Raw genomic sequence first — 20,562 nt, forward strand, 5'->3', positions numbered from 1 at the left:
TTTGCTGTTGCCATCTCTTCACTGTTTGCATGTGTGCTGTAGTTTATTGACTGCCTTTAGTACATTTTGCTCTCTGTGATGATTGCTTTTTCCCCTTTATCAAGACAATACTTTCAAGTGCACATTCAGAAACTGGATATTCTAAACATTAATACACACAGATCAGGCATAATATTATGACCACCTGCCTAATATTGTGTCGGTCCCCCTTTTGCTGCCGAAACAGCCCTGACCTGTCATGCACCGTGTATTCTGACACCTTTCTATTATTAACTTCTTCAACAATCTGAGCAACAGTAGCTTGTCTGTTGGATCGGACCACACAGGCCAGCCTTCACTCCCTACATTAATCAGTTAGCTTTGACCGCCCATGACCCTGTCGCCGGTTCACCACTGTCCATTCCTTGGACCACTTTTGATAGATACTGACCACTGCAGACCAGGAACACCCCACAAGAGGTGCAGTTTTGGAGATGCTCTGATCCAGTCGTCTAGCCATCACAATTTGGCCCTTGTCAAACTCGCTCAAATCCTTACTCTTGCCCATTTTTTCTGCTTCTAACACATCAACTTTGAGGAGAAAATGTTCACTAGCTGCCTAATATATCCCACCCACTAACAGGTGCCATGATGAGGAGATAACCAGTGTTATTCACGTCACCTCTCACTGCTCATAATGTTATGCCTGGTCTGGTGTCTACTATTTCTATTTTGGTTTACCAAATCTTTGCATGTGGTACTTTTTGGGCATTAAGACAAAATAGTTGTGGTCCTATGAGTGGCGGAATGTCATGATAAAACGACTTGAAATCAAGAAATAAATATACAAATAAAGGGAAGAGCTAGAATGTGTCCGAACAGTTTTGTTTCACTTCTTAAAGCAACAGTAGTGCAAAATAAAACGTGAAATGTGGGGAAAATCATGCCTTAAACATAAGTACATGCAATAAAAATCTTATGCATGCAGTTTTTGTGAATGATATAAACAAGTCCACTACACAATCCATATGAGACTTAATTCACTGTCAGATGCATGAATGAGCCATCTATAGTACATAGTTAAATGAAAACAGTTCTCCCAGACAACAAACCAAAATGTTTAAACTTTTCTTAGAACGAGTAACTAATTGTTAAAGTTAAGATGAAGATTAATCTATTTGTGTATGAAAATGAATACATAAGTTCACTACTCAAATTCAGGGCAATAATCCAACAAGCCTTGTCCTGGATGTGCTCACTTACCTGACTCAGCTCTTACTGTAAAGTGGCTTCTGTGATTAAAAAACACTCAAAGTTCCAAGCTTGGCTGCTTACTTTTTCATGGTGTATGATCCTTAAGTGCTTGAAGCAGTCAGAAGAGCTTTATGTTTTAAGAGTGAAGAACTCAGAGACTTCAGAAGTGCCATACAGCAATGACAGTGCAGATCCACACTGTATATAAGGCTGTGGTGCGGCTGCTCTTAGTGGGTATGTAATTGCATTGGAAAAGGAGCAGGTGCAAGATGTACCTCTGTTACCTTTTGGTTTTGCTTAGCAGTAGCTTCTCTTTTACTCAGTGCAAAATTTCAGGTAAGACTATGTTCCTTTTCTTTATTTATTTCTGGTTTTTGTGAGGAACCACTGACTCTAAAACTCTGAGCTATTGCATTAACCATGAGAGCAAATGTTTATGATGGGTATCTGTATCTGTATCTGTATCACACTGTAATACTGTATCATTCAAGCTGCTTATGGCCAAATGTTTGTGCACACCTGACCATCAATACTATCAATACTCTTTTGGGAAGGCTTTCCTTTAGATTCTGGAGTGTGACTGTAGGGAATTTGCCCATTCAGCCACTCATGTTGTAGAGAGAGGGGGCCTGGTGAATAGCCATCATTCCAATTCATCCCAAAGGTGTTCACCTGGGTTGAGGTCAGGGCTCTGAGCAGGTCACTCAATTTCTTCCACTCCACTCTTGGCAAACTATGTCTTCATGGAGTTTTCTTTGTTATGCTGGAATATTTAATCTTAATAGCTAAGAGAGCGTCCAAAGACATCCTACACAATCAAATGCTTGTAAAAATGTGGAAAAGGTTTGGGGAAGAACCACAAATGTGCGTGATGATCAGATGTACACGAACTTTTGGCCATATAGTATATTTCAGGGCATTGTGAGCATTTGTGAATATCTCTGCTCTAGAGTACCAGCTGGAGTCACAGACTGGGAGTCAATGTGAACAGATGAGAGCTATTAGAGCAGCACAGCAGCAGGTCCACATTCCCCAGTGCTCAGAGGATGGTCGCTACAGGTGAACTAAGAGTACTGATGTGCTACAAATGACTAAACCCATTTAAGGTGTATTAAACATGACCTGAAGAACTTGTGTGTCTGTAGACATGTGCAGTGTAATCATCTTGGGGAGTGTTGGTGTGTTAATGGGGATGGAATTGAAATTCCTGGGAGCCGACAGAACACATCTGTGGTGCATTGTAAGTGATAAAAATCTTAAATATTCTTAGGTGTATTACTTTTTAAGCCTCTGTGATAGTTCTTAGACAGAGGTGATTACTCAAGTGGAATTTGGCTCATCATGGAGTCAGGCCAAGTGTATTAGATTCACATTTTCAGTTTCTCATCTCACTGCTGTGCCCAAGTGAACATCACCAAATGACACTATTGTGCCTCAGGTCTGACATCATGCCAGCTGCAGAGACAGAGGGCACTACTGAGCCAAGACACTGATCTGGTGCCTCAGTGTATGGAGTCAGGGGAGTACCAGAGTGTTCAGTGTGACGGAACTCTGGGCCAGTGCTGGTGTGTGGACCTGGAGGGCATGGAGATCTATGGCACAAGGCAGAATGGCAGACCTTTAGAGTGTGAGTTGATTGTTAATGCAGTTCCAGTATATTTCTATACAACTGCCTTTCACTAGCCAAAGTGAAAGGAAGCTACAGGATGCATTTGCATTATAATGTACTTATTTTTAAAGTGTTGTGTAATATGTTCATTTTAGACTTTTAGCTAAGAGCTAAGAAAATAATGATAATTTCACAGATGGCGGAACTGCATCCACTCTTCACATGTGTGCCCTGTCAACCATACTGATTAGTTTAGTGGTATTCATTTTAGCTTTCTCTGAAATCTAAAGTAAAAGAAAAAAAATTTTTTTGACATTTTAGCTTATCAGATGTGTGGCATCCCTGCTTTAGACACATTACTACAAGATTCTGTGAATCACCAATCTGATTATACATTTCCTCAGTTTTACACAACGAAGAGCTGCACAACCCAACTCTTGTCTTTTAATAGTTCCTATGTAGCCAACACTACTCATGTATCCCTTTCTGCGCCTGTGATCTGATCGTTATAAATTATACAATATTTGTATTTGTCCATTCATTTCAGGCCCAGGTGTGTGTCAGGTGAGGGAGCGTAGGCTTCTCCATGGTGTTGGAGAGCCATCTCCTCCACAGTGCTCAGATGATGGGACTTTTCTTCCTGTGCAGTGCAAGTTGATTAACACCACTGATATGATGGTCTTTGACCTGTTACATACCTTCAACAGGTGAGTCACCATGCTGCAATGGTACACAATCAGTAGTGTTCAATTTCACCACATCCTCCATTTATTAGACATCAAAACACCTTAAAAATGGATGATGAGGAAAATTTTAAAGGCAGTCGAGGATGTAAATAAAATAGTTACTTGAGTTAAGTGAGTCTAATTTACACATCCATGGTAATCTAGGGATATAATTTGCCAGAGCAGAGTGAGTGGACTGGAGTTTTCTTTCTATATTTTCAAGTACAGTTCATTTTAATTAGATAAGTTGGCTTGTGGTGTTAGTGTAATGAATCCCTATTTGTCTGAGATCATATAGAACAGGGCTTTTTTCGAAGAGTGACAAATTACACAAAAATTATACACTTCCAGCTGGTCACCAAAATATTTTTTAGAGCTAAAAAAATACAGTGAAGTTCATTTTAGTGGAATAAATACAGAAGGGTATCAAGCTTTTTTTTTTTTTCAGGACAAATAGCATTGGCAACTTAGGTTAAGGACTCTTTCAGCAATTTCCATGCTTCATGCCAATCATGATGACCTTGACTTGCCTCATGATATCAACATCCCTAATTATTATTTTTTTGTTTCCAGTTGTTTTAAAATTTTCTTTCTCATTGTTAACTTTGCTTCTTTTGGTCTGTAGCCAGGACTAAATATCACTGAGTAAATTCATTTGCAGATGTAGGCAGAGAAAAAAATACTGTTGTTATTTAACTAACTGTATTAACACAGTCTGATCCAAACGTCAAGGCAAAATTGCAGCGTGTCGGCTCATTCAGAGATTAGAGAAACTGCTGGTCACTTAACATCTGTCCACTTGCTGTATTTGGCCTTAGGGTTGGACACCCCTGGTAGAGAAGCATTCTTTGTTTTAAATCAATCGCATATTTTATGATGAGCTACTCTTAATATTGCTGCAGTTATGCATGTCAGACTGTGGTTCTGTGATTGGCGTAGGGACATTGGGAGGCTAGATATTTAGATGTCAGTCTGCTTCTTGTTTTATTTTGTTTTGCTCACACCTTTACTTTACTAAACATGTCATTATCTGTCATTTAAATATAGCACACTTTTTTAAGTTCTTCCATGTTGATGTGAACTTTCTAATAAGAGTAATTATAGTTTTTACTTTTTTTTTTTTACTGAATATTTATTTGGTACCTGTATGTCTTAGATTTCCAGAGCTCTTCCAGACATTCAGTGGTTTTAGAAAGGCTTTCCCTGAACTGTCCAGCTACTGTTACTGTGCTGATTCTCGAGGCAGAGAGCTTCCCAGCACTGGTGAGGCAAATCTGTATACATCAATGCAGTGGCACAACACTGAATCAGCTGCAAATTATTGATACTGTATGTTTGTGACAAATGTGGCCTCAATATGTGGGCAAATAGCAGATCATCATTCTTTTTTTTCTTTTTTTTTGTTTTGTTTTAATGTTTGACCTTTGGTCCCGTTGTGCGGTTAAAGGTATTTTATGTCAATATATTTTCCCTAATTTGTTGTATTTTTCCACTGTGCAGGACTGGAGCTACTCCTGAGTGATGTATATGGTACAGCTTTCTCAAGCATGGATGTTGGACGCTCCTTCTCTCAGTCCAACATGTATCGAATTCTACAGAGGAGATATCTTGCTGTCCAGCTGGCCTTGACTGGACAATTTAGATGTGAGTTCAAATATATCAGACAGTATGTTAATGAATTGAAATTCCAGAGTGAGGTTAGTATGTAATATTTAATTTAAAGTTGAAATTTGTGTCGGATTGTACATGAATAGCTTTTTAATAACAGTAATGTATGATGATGTAGGTCCAACTCCATGTGAAAGTGAACGATCTGCAACTTCCCAAGCTGGTAGTGTCTTTGTGCCTTCATGTGATGCCCGAGGAAACTACTTACCAACCCAGTGCCAGTCTGGTGGGCAGTGCTGGTGTGTGGACTCTGATGGCAAGGAGATCTTTGGGACTCGACAGCACGGAGTTCCCAACTGTGGTGAGTTTTAAATAATAAATAGCCAGTTGTAACAATGCTGAGATTTTAGCAGTTGTAATTTTTGTGACTGTAGCAAGCTATAAATGGGACATTTGATTAATCAGTCTTTACTCACTGTTGAATCCTTGGCAATGTTTAATATTAATGTTTAAAAGAACTTGCCCTTTAAAGTCATCATGGCACTGTGATAGTGGAGCAGTAAAAACTTGGCCAGCAGCTAAAGCTCTTTTTTGTTCTTAGTCAAAGCAACAGATGTTTAAATCATGAGCTGCATAATGAATAAAGAAAGAGCAACTGCAGTCACATTAGCATGGCCCAAGAGTTTTTGCTTGTGATCATAGTATGTTTAAAAAGCTTTATTCTTCCCACATGCTGGATGTTTTGGATCTGAGCTGTTTTCTTGCATGTTTATGTAGGCGCAGGAGCAAAAGACTGTCGCTCTGAAAGGAGACAAGCACTCTCCAGGCTCTTTTATGGTCCAGCTGGATACTTCAGCCAGAATAATGTATTTTCAGTCTCTCTGGTGAACCCACAGAAAACCTTCTCTCCTCTTGTACCATGCAGCCTGGAATTCCAAGAGCTCCTTGCCAAATCCGGTCTTTCCGGATCCTTGCCTGAGTCAGAGAATTTGGATGTTGGGGAAATTCTAGCTGAGATTGTTCAAGGATTGTTTCCCACAGGAGCTCTTGCTTTAAAGGCCCTGTCCCTTGCCACAAACCCAAAGAGACTTCAGGAGAACCTTTTTGGGGGCAAGATCTTAAGGAATGCGGGCAATTTTAACTTTACTGGTACAGTTGGTGGTAGAGGCACTTTGAGATTTAGTCAGATCTTCAGTCAGATTGGCTTGATCCAAAATGGTGAGGACTTGCTGCAGCTAGCCACGTTCTTCTCAGATGACTCTGTAAATGTAAATCTGGATCAGGAGATCTCAGATTCGTATGGCCGATTTGTAAACCTTAAGCGCAATAGAAACTTGATCAAGCTAATTGGCACAGTCCTGGAAAATGAACAGTTCTTTACAACAGTACAGCAGACAATTACCTTACTCAAAGCAGAAGATAACACCCAGCTAGGACCAATTTTCCAGGCAGTTTTTCAGGATGACATTTGCAATGTAACTGCTACCCCAGCATCTCTGTATGTGCCCCAGTGCACAGAAGATGGCCAGTATCAAGAGATCCAGTGCCGGGGTGCTGAATGTTGGTGTGTTGACTCTTCTGGGCTGGAGGTTATGGATTCGAGATCTACTGGGTCCAGACCGAGATGCCCATCTCAGTGTGAGAAGGAGCGCAGAATGGCCATAGAAGTGAAATCCAGCAAGTCAGCAGGTTCGGAGGTGTTCATTCCTAAATGCGAGAAAGACGGAGAGTATGTGCCATTGCAGTGCCTTGGGAAGAGCTGCTTTTGTATGGACCACACTGGAGCTAGACACAACATACTGAGCTCTGGAGGCTCTCTGCAGTGTGAGTAGTTACTCTGAATGAAAGCCATGACATATTTGATTATAGGGCAGGCATAACAGAACAGGGCATTTCATGTGTGGTAGCTTTAAGGGTAAACCCAAGAGAGAAGCTTTCATAGACATTGTAGACATCTGTGCACAAAGTGGTGCTGTTGGAGTACATTTTGCATGCAGGCAGCTCTTTTCACAGACTGCTATGAGGTGAAAAGGCATAATTATTACTTAGGTCAATCACCACTCTTACTCTCACAAGCTTAAACTGAATTTTAGACCATAAAAGAACAGCTACTTAAATACTGAAATGCTTTGAAATGTGAATGTACTCCTACTACTACTATTACTACTACTACTACTACTACTATTACCACTACTACTACTCCTGTTGCACTACTGCTACTGCTGTGCCACTATATATTACTACTCCTGTTATACTGCTACTGCTGGTCACTGCTACTGTACTCTAATTACTACTACTGCTGCTGTGTACTACTGCTACTACTGCTCTACTACTACTAGCTCACCACTACATACTGCTCCCTAATTCTGCTGCTCTGCTATTGCCTACTGCTACTGTTACTACTGCTACTGCTCCTGTACTGCTGTGCTGCTACTATTGCCACTACTGCTACTCTGTGCTGCTGCTACTGCTACTGTTGTACCTGCTACTGCTACTGCTGCTACTGCTATTGCTGCTATTGCCTACTGTACTACTGCTCCTTGCTGCCACTGCACTGCTCCTATCTACTGCTGCTGCTACTGTGCTGCTGTTAGCAACAAATATGCTGCTGCTGTTGCTGCTGCTGCTCCTGTTGGCAGCAATAACAGCTGCTGGTGACACCTGCTGCTGCTCACTGTACTGCTGCTGCTGCTGTTGCCACTACTGCTGCTCCTGTTGCTGCTGCTGCTGCTGCAACAATCAAGCAAAATATAGCTGCTGCTAAGCTAATATATGCGGCGCGACATGTTAACAAACAAGCATAAATTGCTGGTTGCCACTAACTGCTATCCTGTTGCTAAGCTGCTTAACAAGCTATGCATAGCAACAGCTTAACCATATGGACAGGCTCCAGCAGCAGCAAGCAACAACGTTGTAGCAACAACTAAATCCTGTTGGCTTAAATAACGCTGCCTGATTGCTGGCTGCAAGCCTTAATCTCATGCTGGTTGCCACTGCAAGGCAAACAACGGCAGCAACGTTTGTAGCAGCAACAACTAATCCTGTTGGCAACTAACTAATATGTCATGGTTGTAGCATGGCAACAAACTGTATGCATGTGCTGGCCTGCTGATTTGTATGCCAGCATTAATCATGTTGCCTTATCCAACTGCTGTTGGCGTGCATGAACAGCGTAGCAGCTGCTTAGCTGTTTGTCATGTTGGCGGCTGTATATGTTGCTGCTCCTATGAGCAGCATCTGCATGTTGCCTATGCGCCTTAAATGCAGCAGCCTTGCTGTTGGCTAACAACTAACAGCAATCATATATGCTGCAGCTGCAAACAAGCTGCTGTTCAACACAGCAACGCTTGCATTGTGAAATAACTAGCAGCAGCTAGCAACCATGTTGTTAACGGCATGCTATGACCATTGTCCGTTATAACAGCAACCCTTGCAACTAACACGCTGTTGAAGCTGCTGTGTTGGCACCCAACACTGGTTGTAGCTGCCGAGCAATGCAACAGTTGTAACAACAGCAAACAGCCGTCATGATTGTCATGCAACAATAGCAAATCATGACTGGAGCGACAACAGCATCTTCAATGCTGTTGTTTCGGCGACAATGCGTTCTGACAACAGCAGCATCTGTTTAGCCTTAACAACATAACCAGCGTTTGCAGTCTTAGCATTATGTTTAATAACCAGCAATACTCGATTTGTATTAACAACAGCGCTGGTTGTCATGTTGTCATAATTTGCCCGACCGAGCAAGCCGCTGTTTCTTCTGTAACCAATATGATTGGCTGTAAACAACTAATCGCGGTTCAAATAACAACATATGTAGCAAAACCAATCAACAATATCTCTCACCTATTAATAACGCTGCAATAACAAATAACTGTTAACAAACAAGCATATCGCTCGTTTGGCATATTGCTACTCAACTGCTGCTGCTGGTGTTGCTGCTCAACATATAACTTTGCTATGTTAGCGGCTAACAGCTAACAGCAATCTCTAGCTATGCCTGTTAGCCATATATGTTAACATATAACAATCATGTGTAAACAATCATGTTGCTAGCAACAACGCTATAACAACAACTAATCTCTGCTGCTGCTGATATATAATCTGTTGCTGTAAACAAACAAGCAATATCATGTCCTGTTAACAGCAGCTATTTAACTTAACAATCCTTATGTCATATTTAGCGGCAGCAACAACAGCTGGTTAGCTGAATAATATGTTAGCTAAACAGACTAACAACTGTTGCTGCTTAGCAACAATCGTCAATAGTGCGCAACAACAATCTTATGCTAACTGTAATGATTTAACACCAGCAACAACCAACAACTAACCCAAGCAACCTTAATCATGATCTGATAAACAACCCAGCAGCAACAACCTGTCAACTGTCATGATTTGTAACAACAGCATGATTTAGCAACCTTGGCATAGCAATCAGCTGCATCATGTTGGCATATGTTTAACAACAACAACAACCTGTTTGGCAACAACAATAAACCGTTGGCTAGACAATCATAGTAACGCTGTAGTGCGTTTGGCAACAACCGCAATGTGTGACGCTGCTGTAATAAATAATCGCCAGCAGCAGCAACTGTCATAGTTAGTAAGCAACAGCAACTAACAATCATGATTTGGCAACAACTGTAGCCTTGTCATGTTGCTTCTGCTGTTTAGCAATAATGTAACGGCAACGAACATGATTTAGCAACTAACAACAATTTAGCCAGCTCTTAATCATGTAACGTAGTTGTCATAACAAGTATGGTATCAGCAAGCAACAACTTAACAACGGCAACTAATAACCAATGTTGGCAACATAACAGTAGCAATCATGTTGAGCAATAACAAAAATAACATATAATCAATATGATTTAGCAACAACGTAATAATAACATAACGTTTGGCATAACCACTGTTGCTTAACAGCAACAACTCATAATGAGTTAAGCATCAATCTGTTGGCTGCTGTTGGCAACAATATGTTGTTACTGCTGCTAACTAACAGCAAACCAGCATCATCGCTGTTACAGCTAGCAATATCCTGTTTAGCAATAAACAAATGTAATGCCCATGTATCCTGTTTAACAACAGCAACAATCTATCTGCTTGCTGCTATGGCTGTAAACATATCTGATTTACGGCTGGCCTTGTTAACCAACGCAGTTTAACAATAACATGCAGCGTATCTAGTTTAAAACAGCGTAATAATGTTAGCAGCATAACAACCAAACAAACCATGCGCTGCTCACTGTTGAGCTTAACCTTATAACTGTTAGCAACGCTATAATTGGCAATCATGTTGGCAGCAGTCATGGTGCCAATCGCGCGGCGGTCATGGTTGCTGCGAATCAACATAGTTTGCGCTAATGCAACGATTAGCAGCAGCATGCTGATTTAGCAAGCAACGTAGCTTAATTCTGTTGCTGGCGCTGGCAGCAATGCTGCATCTGCAGCAACAGCAACATGTTGCAACAGCATCCGCCGGGTAACTAGCAGCAACGCTTGTCTGTTTATAGCGCTGTTGTGCCAGCAGCGCAATGTTCAGCAACAGCTGAACTGATTTGGCAGCAGAACAGCAGCAACGCGCAATCTCATGTTTGGCGCAACGGCAACAGCTGGTCAAGCTGTCACTGTTTAACAGCGCGATTGCTTCAGCTGCCAATGGTTGTAAGCAATAGCAGCTGTAGCAATCCGCCGATTTGCATGCCAGCGCTGGTTTGCTCTTAACCGTGCTGTTGCTCAGCGGCAAGCATGTTTAGCTGTAACCATGCCATTTGGCACTAATATAATTTACGGCTAACAATGTTTAGCAACGCGCTGTCAATGTTTAATAATAATATTTGGCTGATTTGTGCAACAATCATGTTGAGCAACGCATGCAGTTACTAATAACTTAATATGTCCTGATTAGCGCAACAACAACTTAATCATGATCCTGGTTAACAACATAACAACTGCCACTACTCCTGTTGCTAGCTACTACTACTTAACTACTACTACTAACTAATATACTGCTTAACTAGCTGATATGGTTCGTGCTACTGCTATACACTGTTTCATTACTACTCCTATTACTACTACTACTACTACTACTACTACTAATAATAATAATAATTCTTCTTCTTCTTCTTCTTCTTCTTCTTCTTCTTATTATTATTATTATTATTATTTTTATTATTATAAACCTTTTCCAATGGTAAAGTTGGGAAATATTTTCCTATCAGAAAGGGTTGCAGATAGTATAGTATAAATCCTCCAAGTAGCTAAGAACACTGGGATAGCCCCAAATTTCTCTTATTTTGTCATTTTCTTTTATTTCCAGGTCCAACAATCTGCCAGATTACTGCAGCCCAGTATTTCCTGAACACAGTCAATTCCATTCTAGCCAGTCCTGCTTCAATATCACAACTTTCGGATGTCTACATCCCTCGCTGCACGTCAGATGGCAGCTGGCACCAGATTCAGTGTGATGGTCCTCCTGAACAAGCCTTTCTCTTCTACAGTGAGTGGAGTCAAGTCAACAATGCTGGAAAGCAGCTCCCTCTGTCTGAACTCCTTAATATTCTGCAAGAATACAGAAGAAATACAGAAGCAATGGTATCATTCAAGGGCTTCCTCTTTGCATTATTCCAGGCAAGACATCAGAAAGTATTTCCTTCTTTGGCCAGATTTGACACCTTTTCAGAACTTCCATCTGAATATCTAGATGGGAATGATCAAACTATTTTTGGACAATCTATTTTCCTGAACCCTCTGTCCCTATGGAGACTTCTCAGAGGGGATACTCGCCAGTATCCAGGCCCACTGTCAGACTTCAGTGCTCCTTTGGGTCACTTTAACTTGCGCCAATGCTGGTGCGTTGACCAGAAAGGAGTCATGATACCTGGCTCCAAAGCTCCAGTGAACCAGGTTCCAAAATGTAAGCATCAAACATAAGTAGATACAACCAAGCACAAATTCATATTTTTCTTTACAAGTGCAACTAAAATCTTCATGCTTTAATATTTTGCAGGTCCAGGGCCATGCTCTTTGGTGCAGGGTCAAAGTGAAAAGTTCTTAGCAGAGGTAGAGAGACTGATCTCTCTCTCTAATAGCTCTCATCTGCCTGTGGGTTATAGCTTCCTCTTGGCAGAGAGTGTAAAGCTAAGCCCTGAAGAGCTGCAGCAGGCAATCACTTCTGGATTTCAGATTTCTGACATACTGTTGAGTAACACAAACTCTGCCCTGCGCCTTGCAGCATACTCTAGTATGTAACTTGGCTTGGTTCCATCTCTATCCATATTCTAAACCAATTTAAATCAGTAAAATTATTATATGATACTTTATGCATATTACATTAAAGAATATATTAAGAGAAATCTAAATTCTCCCATTTAGTGCCTTATTTAGTAATAAAATTGATTAGTAGCACCATAATAACACTGTATTTATGAACACTGCCAAGTTTGAAGGAAATATACATGGCATTTGAGTATGTTCAATCATTTCCCTTCACTACAGCTCTACAGTTTTACTGGCAGAGCAGCCTATTGACCAGTATAAGGGACAGGCAAAGTCTACTGTTTGGATATCAGCCATATAGCCCACAGTGTGATGCTTTTGGTCAGTGGTTGCCCAGTCAATGTTATCCAAGCACTGGTAAGACAAGTTTATTATTTATTATTTATCAAGTTTATCAATTATTGCTGTGCAAGTTGTTATTATTCACAATCATTCTCTTTATGTGATTTCTAATCTTCCTAACGGGAGAATACAATATTCCTGTAATCTGCTATTAAGACATCAATGACAGATTTTTTTGAATTGCTAAAATGCACTGTTTAAAACTGAAGTCACATTATCAAAACTCTTCACACAGTCAGTAAAATAGAACCCAATGCTTTTCTTAGCCTCCACTGATTTCACACAAAATGCATTCAGTGACCACATCTTCCAAAATCCATAACTCATTTGGCATTCATACTCCACCACCTGCAAAACACTATACATTTGCAGCACATTTTTCAAATACTAATGTGTTAAAAACACATCCAAAAGAGCATGATGGCAAATTTTGTGCAGTTTGGTAGTAACCATATTGAAATATAGCTGTTTGCAATTTTAGCTGAAAGCACATGAAGGTGTCCTGTTTGTAATCTTGCTTCAGAAGGATCTTGTTTGGAAACATGGATCAAAGATGGCAGGTTGGTAGGGAAAAAGAATGGCAGAGAGATGGATAATGATATATTTCTATTAAGATATAGAAAAAATTGTGGCTATTGAAGCAAGTTGCAGGTTATTTTTTTTTATTCATTCTTCTTGTTGTCCTTTGGCTGCTCCCTTTTTGGGGTCGCAACATCAGAGCATCCGATCCAGATATTTGATTTTGGCACGTTTTACTCCGGATGCCCTTCCTCACACAACCTCTCATTTTATCTCGGCATTGACCCGACACTGTGAGTTAACTCCTCAATGATTGGGTTGGTTCTCTACCCAGGAAGTGAACCTGGGCCACAGTGGTGAGAGCATAGGATCCTGCCGATGGACCACTTCTTATTTGTTCTTGTTACAGTATATAAACTTTAGTACAGTACATAAAGTTAAAATGTGTAATTCCTATTAAATTTATATGAAAAATCATTCAAAGAACTCAAAAGTTCATCATTTACTGTATGAAATGTTCTCTGTTGTTAGTGTTTTTAATTCAGTGTGATATACATGACAGTGTGTGCTTTCTGAGTGAGAACTGTTTCCAGCAATATGGTTGAATGAGATTATTTTAAGATGTTTGAAATGTTATGGAGTTTTAGACGAATTTTGGAGAAGAGAATAACTGTTTGGCCCTGATTCATGTTGCTAATACAGACCGTATGAAGAGTTTTGAAACAGTGGCTTCAGTATTTACTGATAGTTGTTAGCAATTGAAAAAAAACCTGTAAAAGCATATATTATTTAATAAAAAGCAGTCTAAATCTGGATTAATGGATGCTTCAGCAGTGTATGATATTCCTGGCTGGATATTTTGCTTGTATCAGCTGTAGGAATCACATATGAACTTTTGATAGGAGTCGTTGTCATCTGTTCCCTGCAGGTCATTGTTGGTGTGTGGATGAAGATGGAAGTTACATTACTGGATCTCTTACTGCACGCTCCATACAGCCCCTACAGTGTAAATATGTCTTACTACTTTTGTGGTTAAAGATTTTTACAAGATTTACACATTTCCACTGCTGAATTTCCTGCTGTTATCTGATTCAAATTTACTTAGTTTGACTTGGCTTTGCACTTGAAGGATGTTTATACATATCATTAATCTTATAATCATCGCTATGGCTGTATAATGATGATTTTGTCACGTTGTTTTCAGGCCAAACTACATGCCAGAGGTCGCAATCTCAGTTCAGTATGTCTGTTTGGAGTAAGGCAACTGACATGACTGTTTCCTACAGACCATCTTGTGAGGAGGTTTGTTTATTTTTACTTGGACATATTCTTTCCAACATGTATAAGTCATCCATTTATTTTTCTAAACCAGTTTTATACCTATGAGTGATGAGTGTGTGTGTGTGTGTGTGTGTGTATCTTTTTGTGTGTGTATGTCTGTGTAGGATGGTGATTTTTCTGTGCTCCAGAAGAATGATGTTGCTTTGTGTGTCAGTCCTGCTACGGGAAAGTTCATCCAAGCAGCCACGCTCAGCCTTACAGGAGAGCCACAGTGTAAAAATCATTTTGTTGGTCTTTTCTTCAACAAAATATTTTTTTAAAAAAAACGCTAATATGACTTGACTTGTTTCATATTTACATTTTAAATATTCTGTAATATTTCTATTTCTGTTTACACTCACTAACCACTTTATTAGGAGCCCAAAGCAAATACTGGGTGGGACCTCACTTTTCTCTCAGAAAAGTCTCAATTTTGTGTGGCATTTCCACAAGATGTCTGAAACATTCTTTTGAGATTCTGGTCCATGTCGATGTGATTGCATCACACATTTCCCGCGGATTTTTCATGTGCACTTTCATCCCCTCCTACCACATCCCAAAGGTGTTCTGCTGAATTAGATCCAGTGACTGAGAAGCTTATTGAAGAACAATGAACTCATTGTCATGTGCATGAAACCTTTTGCTGATGAACTTTTTTGTGACACGGTGCATTATAATGCTGGAAGTAGCTGTTAGGAGATGGGAAATTGTGGACAAAAAGTGATGTATGTGGTCAGCAACAATACTCAAGTAGACTTTAGGATTCATGCAATGATTGATTGGTATGAATGTGCCCAAACTGTGCCGAGAAAAAACTCCCCACACCACAAAGCACATGGCAGGTTGGTCCATGGATTCATGCTATTGATGCCAATTTCTGACCCTGCCATCATGTGCTTTAGCAGAAATTTAGATTCATCAGACCAGGCTACATTTTTCCAGTCTTCAGCTCTTCAGTTTAAGTGAGTCAGCGCACACTGCAGCCTCACATTTCTGTTCTTGGTTCAGAAAAGTGAAAAATGGCCTGACCTGTGTTCTGCTGTTGTAGCCCATCTGCCTCAAAGATAAACATATTTGTTCTGAGATGCTTTTCTGCTCACCACTGTTGTACAGAGTAGTCATCTGAGTTACTTCCTGTCAGCATGAACCAGTCTGGCCATTCTCTTCTGATCTCTTTCATCAACAAGGCGTTTTTGTCTGCTTACTGGATGTGTTTCTTTATTGTACCAGAATGAGTAGATATACAAGCGTTCCTAATAAAGTGCTCAGTGAGTGTATATGTTTTAATAGAATCTATTCTATTCTACACAGGGTTGCAAAATATGACTTATTCTTTCTTTAACATCTTTTTCTTTCTTGGTCATGTGTTGTGTGTGGCTATACAGGCCCCAGTTGGTGTGCTCTTCAGAAGAAGCTGGCATCTGAGCATGAGGAAGGAATTGGCTATGATCCAGAGTGTGTGGAAAATAGTCAGATGTTCACGTCTAGGCAGTGTGATGACGTTTATTGCTGGTGTGTTTCGGAAAGTGGCCGGGAGATCCCCTTTACACGCAGTCTCCGTTTAGTGAAAACACCGTTCTGTGACAGTACGCATTTTCCACTTCTCTTTTTTAGCCCACTTACTTTGAATATTAGTGAAGAGTTGCATCAGTAAAATGGCCCTTTTCCCTGTGTTTTGTTTTAGATCCTCAGTGCCCTCTTGGTTTTGGCATCTCTCTATCCCATGGTTCTATTCTCTGTGGTAATGACAGTGTGGCTGGGAAACAAAGGCAGCGCTGTGAAGTTTTCTGTGACCAAGGTTATATCAACGCCCTGTCTGCAGAAACATTCCTGTGTGATCCAGTGACCAGAAACTGGTTGAGTGAAGCTCCTCTGGCCTACTCCTGCCAAAGTATCTGAAAACACTCATAAACATAATCTATGTAAATACATTTTGTTTACACTTAAAAATACCTAGAATCCATTTGTCTGAAAAGCTGTGTTGTTCTCAGGAGTTCAGCCTCTGCAGACTGTGCAGGTATCCACAGTGTTGCACCTGTCTCTGGCTGAAAATCAGCAAAGCTGCAGTGTTCAGCGCCCTGTGCTCCAAGCTTCTTTACTGTTTAACATGAGAGCAGCAGGACTATGTAGCCTACAGGTATCCTACTCAGCTATATCCATCCACTTTGATATCCGATGCAGCTGTCCAGTTTCTGAAGCATATATTTTGTGTGCTTGTTTGTGGCTTAGCTATCTTCTGGTCAGTACATCTCAATTTGCGAAGAGTCGTCCATCTCCTTGGAGTGTATAAGCCAGCAAAACCTCACAGCTTACATCACTTTTAAAGCTCGCCTCGCTGATCTGCCAGTCAATATCCTGCCTGATCTCCATGACATTGGTAAAAGCAACTGCAACTGATGCACAACATACACTACTCATGCACAATATATACCACTGAGTCACTCTGAAATGTGCATTATATAAATTTTGATTTTAAAACTTCCATTCTGTTTTAAGGAAAGATGATTTGAAAGCAATTGAAATTTGTTAAAGATGGGGTTGTCTTTTTTGAAAATATGTTTTTAGACTCAAAATGATTATATAATTCCAAAGATATCTTAGCAAAACTGTCATCTGCACTAATACCATGCACAGGATCTGGGCAGTTTCTTTTTTTCAGGCTTTTATTTATATTTTCCCAACCTGGGAATTAGCTCCACCCCAACCAAAACACAGCTGCTCAGCTCTGCTTGTTTTTTCTTAAAAAAAGCCAATCCGAAAGGTATATGATATTTTAACAGAGTCGATGGAGTGAGTTTCGGATACAGTTATGTCAAATTTTGACATAAAGTTTTCACTACAGTTCCAAGGCACATCACATGAACTTCTTAAAATCACAGCTGCTCCTTTACATGAATCAAACTGTAAAATTAAATCGAAACACATTTTAAGCCCTTGTTAAGCTAAGCTAACCATGTGTGTTTCTGTTTAGACACGGTGCTCAGCAGCCAGATGAAGCTGGATGGGGTGATGGCGTTGATCAGAAACAAGCCGTACCAGTCAATCTTCGTCTTGGAGCGTACTACAGCCTTCTCCTCGCCTGCTTCTTTTAGCTGCTCTGCAGGATTTCAGCTGCTCCCAGACTCCTCTGGGTGTGGTAAGCTGACTCTACTGCCCGCTTCTCTGCTAATCATAGGCCTGCTCTAGATAATGAATGGGAAAGGAGAGATCTGGTCCAATACTGCCAGTTTTTATATATTTATCAGGGTACTTTTTACATGTTTATATAAGGGCCCTGGAAGACCTTATTAAATTGTTAGGTTTAATTTATAGTTACTACTAATGCGTCTTTTTGAATTTTATACATCCTCTGTCACTTTCAGTGCTATGTCCAGCTGGCTCATTCTCCAGTGAAGGTAAATGTACTGAATGTCCACATGGCACATATCAGTCTGAGGCAGGTAAGGACCTGTGCTTCCCCTGTGCCTCAGGAACCTCCACAACAGCAGTGGGAGCCTTCAGTGCCTCACACTGTGAGTGAGACCCATTCTTTGTGACCGAGTAGAATTAATTGGAACCAACTGGGACATGGTTGTCAGAACCTTTATTTATTAGCGATATCAATGTTTCTTTGATGTTCAGACATTTCATTTTTCTCTCTGGTGTGAAGGTGTTTCAGAGTGTCAGCAGAGTAAGCTCAACTGTACTGAAAAAGGGGACTTCCTTTCAGCCCAAACAAACTTTTTGACTGGCAAGTGGCTGTGTGTTACCATAGCAGGGAAGGAATTGTCCTGGACATCTGCAGATAAGCCAATCACTGCAGAGCAATGCAAAGGTAACGATGTACATCATGCAGCTAATCTCAAAAGTTAAATTATAAAAAGGTATATTATTTAACAGTATATATAATACATTTTGAATGAAGATGCATACATTTTATGTCATATTTATGTCCTTTTCCCTAATATCGCCAATTAAGTGCATGCGTATCTGTGTGTGTGCGTGCGTGTGTGTGTTTGTGTGTGTCTATATGAACAGTTTTGGAGAAATTCAAGGCTGTTTCAATGTCATCACTGTTGCTGGATTCTGTGGATGCTGTGGTGCTGCAGTCTATTCCCTCCTCAGAGCCACTGGAAACCCAGATTAGAAAATGTGTGCTTGGTGAGTGTGTGTGTGTGTGTGTGTGTGTGAATGTAGAGATAAAACATACAATGAAATTTATTTTTCGAACTTATAGTGTGCAGTACTATAGTGTATATTATTATGGAGCATTAAGGCACGTTATAGTGTATTTTATTATATTATTATAGTGTATATACACTATATACAATAGTGTATATTATTATGGAGCATTAAGGCACATTAACCGTCATGATTTAAATTAGTTTTAAAAGCTCTAAATCTTAATTGCAGCAAAATACATAAATCACACACTAACATTTTAAAAACTATTATAACAACCACAAAGGACCATTTGTTTTTTTTACTTTCTTCTTTCTAGATTGTGCAAAAGACGACTTGTGCCAGTATGTTGCTGTTTTCCGTGAGGGAGCACAAACCTTCTGTGACCTCTACAGCACACACACAACTAATGTTGAATGCAAGACTTCCCAGGAAGTAATAAGTTCACACACATCATTCTCACTAATTGTGATGTATTTCTCACTAACAGGCTGCGGTATATCAAGCTCTTTCACTCAAAACACCAATATCTCCACCCAACACACAGTAAACACATTTAATCTGCACTTGTACTACTGTTTCATGCTTTTACTGGAAAATCTATTAGAGAAGATGGATCTTTCTGAATTCAGGGTCAGGAAATTCTCCTCTATTTTTAAGGACCATTTCTGCAAGCTTTCAGGCTGTTATTTTTAGTTTTTTAAAACCAAATATTTGCATGTGCGTATTTCCCCCTTTTGACAGACATTCTTGAGTGATTTTTTTTATAGTGATGGGTAACATCACATACAAGTTAAGTAATCTGCAATGACTGTTTCATTTGGCATTGCAGACAAAGGGGTTTCTGGGAAATGAAGCAGCTGATGCATTCCAAGCTCTGAGCTGCTTGTTGAAAGTCAAGGTTGGAGACAAGCCTAATCTCACAGTGCTTAGAAAGAAAGGTATGGTAATAAATCTGGGCAGTTGTTCTAGACTATTATATTTTTGCCTAATAAGTATAATAATATAGTATATAGATTCTTTATGGTATGATGCAGTATTTAACTATATCTATAAACTGGGCCATAGTATCTGTAGCAAAATAAACTGTGTTTTGTAATGTTACCTTAAATCTTAACTGCCAACCCCCCCAAACACCCCCACCCCAACACCCACACACACACCAAAAAAAAGACAACTGAATTTTTTCTCTTTCTCTTCACCCCATTCATCTTTTTTCATACCAAAGGACATGAATTCAATACTGCTGGCAGCAAGAGCTTTAAGAGATTGAGTTTTCACAAAGTGAGTTCTGGAGCATATCGCACACTTGTATTTGAAGCACCTGAAGCATCTCTAGATGATGTACACCAGTTCTGTGTGGACACCTGCAGTCAGGAAAGCTGCTGTGATGGCTTCATTCTCAATCAGAATGTCCTCAATGGAGGTCAGTTTTGCTTTTACCTCTCTAAATTAAGCAGTTTTAAGAAATTGTGTTGATAACCACCATCAGGTTATATAGCTGCCAGAATGTTGGGCTCTTAATAATGTCCTTAAAGAATTTTCCTCTACAAAAAAAGATGCTATTTTTCTTAAACGGAAGGTTTGTCACATTTGAGAGGTTTTAAATATTTATTCACATTTTCTACTCACCTCAGAACATTTTTATGTCAGTACATGTAGTTTTAATATAGTGTTTTGTGAAATAAATAATTGAATGGATTTCTGATTCTAAGTATCCAAATGCAGTTATTATTAACTTCCTCAAAACATTTTTTAAAG

The 20,562-nt window shown here is 39.9% G+C and overlaps 1 protein-coding gene across 2 annotated transcripts in view; it reads left to right on the forward strand.

Moving 5' to 3' along the window:
• The first annotated feature begins 2,726 nt into the window (after positions 1–2,726).
• Positions 2,727–20,562, forward strand: part of tg (thyroglobulin) — a 39,685-nt gene continuing 21,849 nt past the window's right edge. For both annotated transcript variants that reach the window (XM_058401964.1, XM_058401973.1), the window contains exons 1-23: positions 2,727–2,860; positions 3,390–3,549; positions 4,724–4,830; positions 5,068–5,211; positions 5,354–5,536; positions 5,953–6,999; positions 11,501–12,097; positions 12,191–12,424; positions 12,679–12,816; positions 14,249–14,326; positions 14,525–14,622; positions 14,766–14,874; positions 16,026–16,226; positions 16,325–16,531; positions 16,632–16,777; positions 16,870–17,017; positions 17,612–17,776; positions 18,003–18,152; positions 18,290–18,454; positions 18,658–18,780; positions 19,121–19,236; positions 19,634–19,742; positions 20,030–20,227. In XM_058401964.1, the coding sequence (XP_058257947.1) occupies positions 2,743–2,860; positions 3,390–3,549; positions 4,724–4,830; positions 5,068–5,211; positions 5,354–5,536; positions 5,953–6,999; positions 11,501–12,097; positions 12,191–12,424; positions 12,679–12,816; positions 14,249–14,326; positions 14,525–14,622; positions 14,766–14,874; positions 16,026–16,226; positions 16,325–16,531; positions 16,632–16,777; positions 16,870–17,017; positions 17,612–17,776; positions 18,003–18,152; positions 18,290–18,454; positions 18,658–18,780; positions 19,121–19,236; positions 19,634–19,742; positions 20,030–20,227 (4,741 nt within the window). In that variant the 5' untranslated portion in view covers positions 2,727–2,742. The remainder of the gene's footprint in view (positions 2,861–3,389; positions 3,550–4,723; positions 4,831–5,067; positions 5,212–5,353; positions 5,537–5,952; positions 7,000–11,500; positions 12,098–12,190; positions 12,425–12,678; positions 12,817–14,248; positions 14,327–14,524; positions 14,623–14,765; positions 14,875–16,025; positions 16,227–16,324; positions 16,532–16,631; positions 16,778–16,869; positions 17,018–17,611; positions 17,777–18,002; positions 18,153–18,289; positions 18,455–18,657; positions 18,781–19,120; positions 19,237–19,633; positions 19,743–20,029; positions 20,228–20,562) is intronic.

Source organism: Hemibagrus wyckioides, linkage group LG01 (genome assembly GCF_019097595.1).
Source record: "Hemibagrus wyckioides isolate EC202008001 linkage group LG01, SWU_Hwy_1.0, whole genome shotgun sequence".
NCBI lineage: Eukaryota > Metazoa > Chordata > Actinopteri > Siluriformes > Bagridae > Hemibagrus > Hemibagrus wyckioides.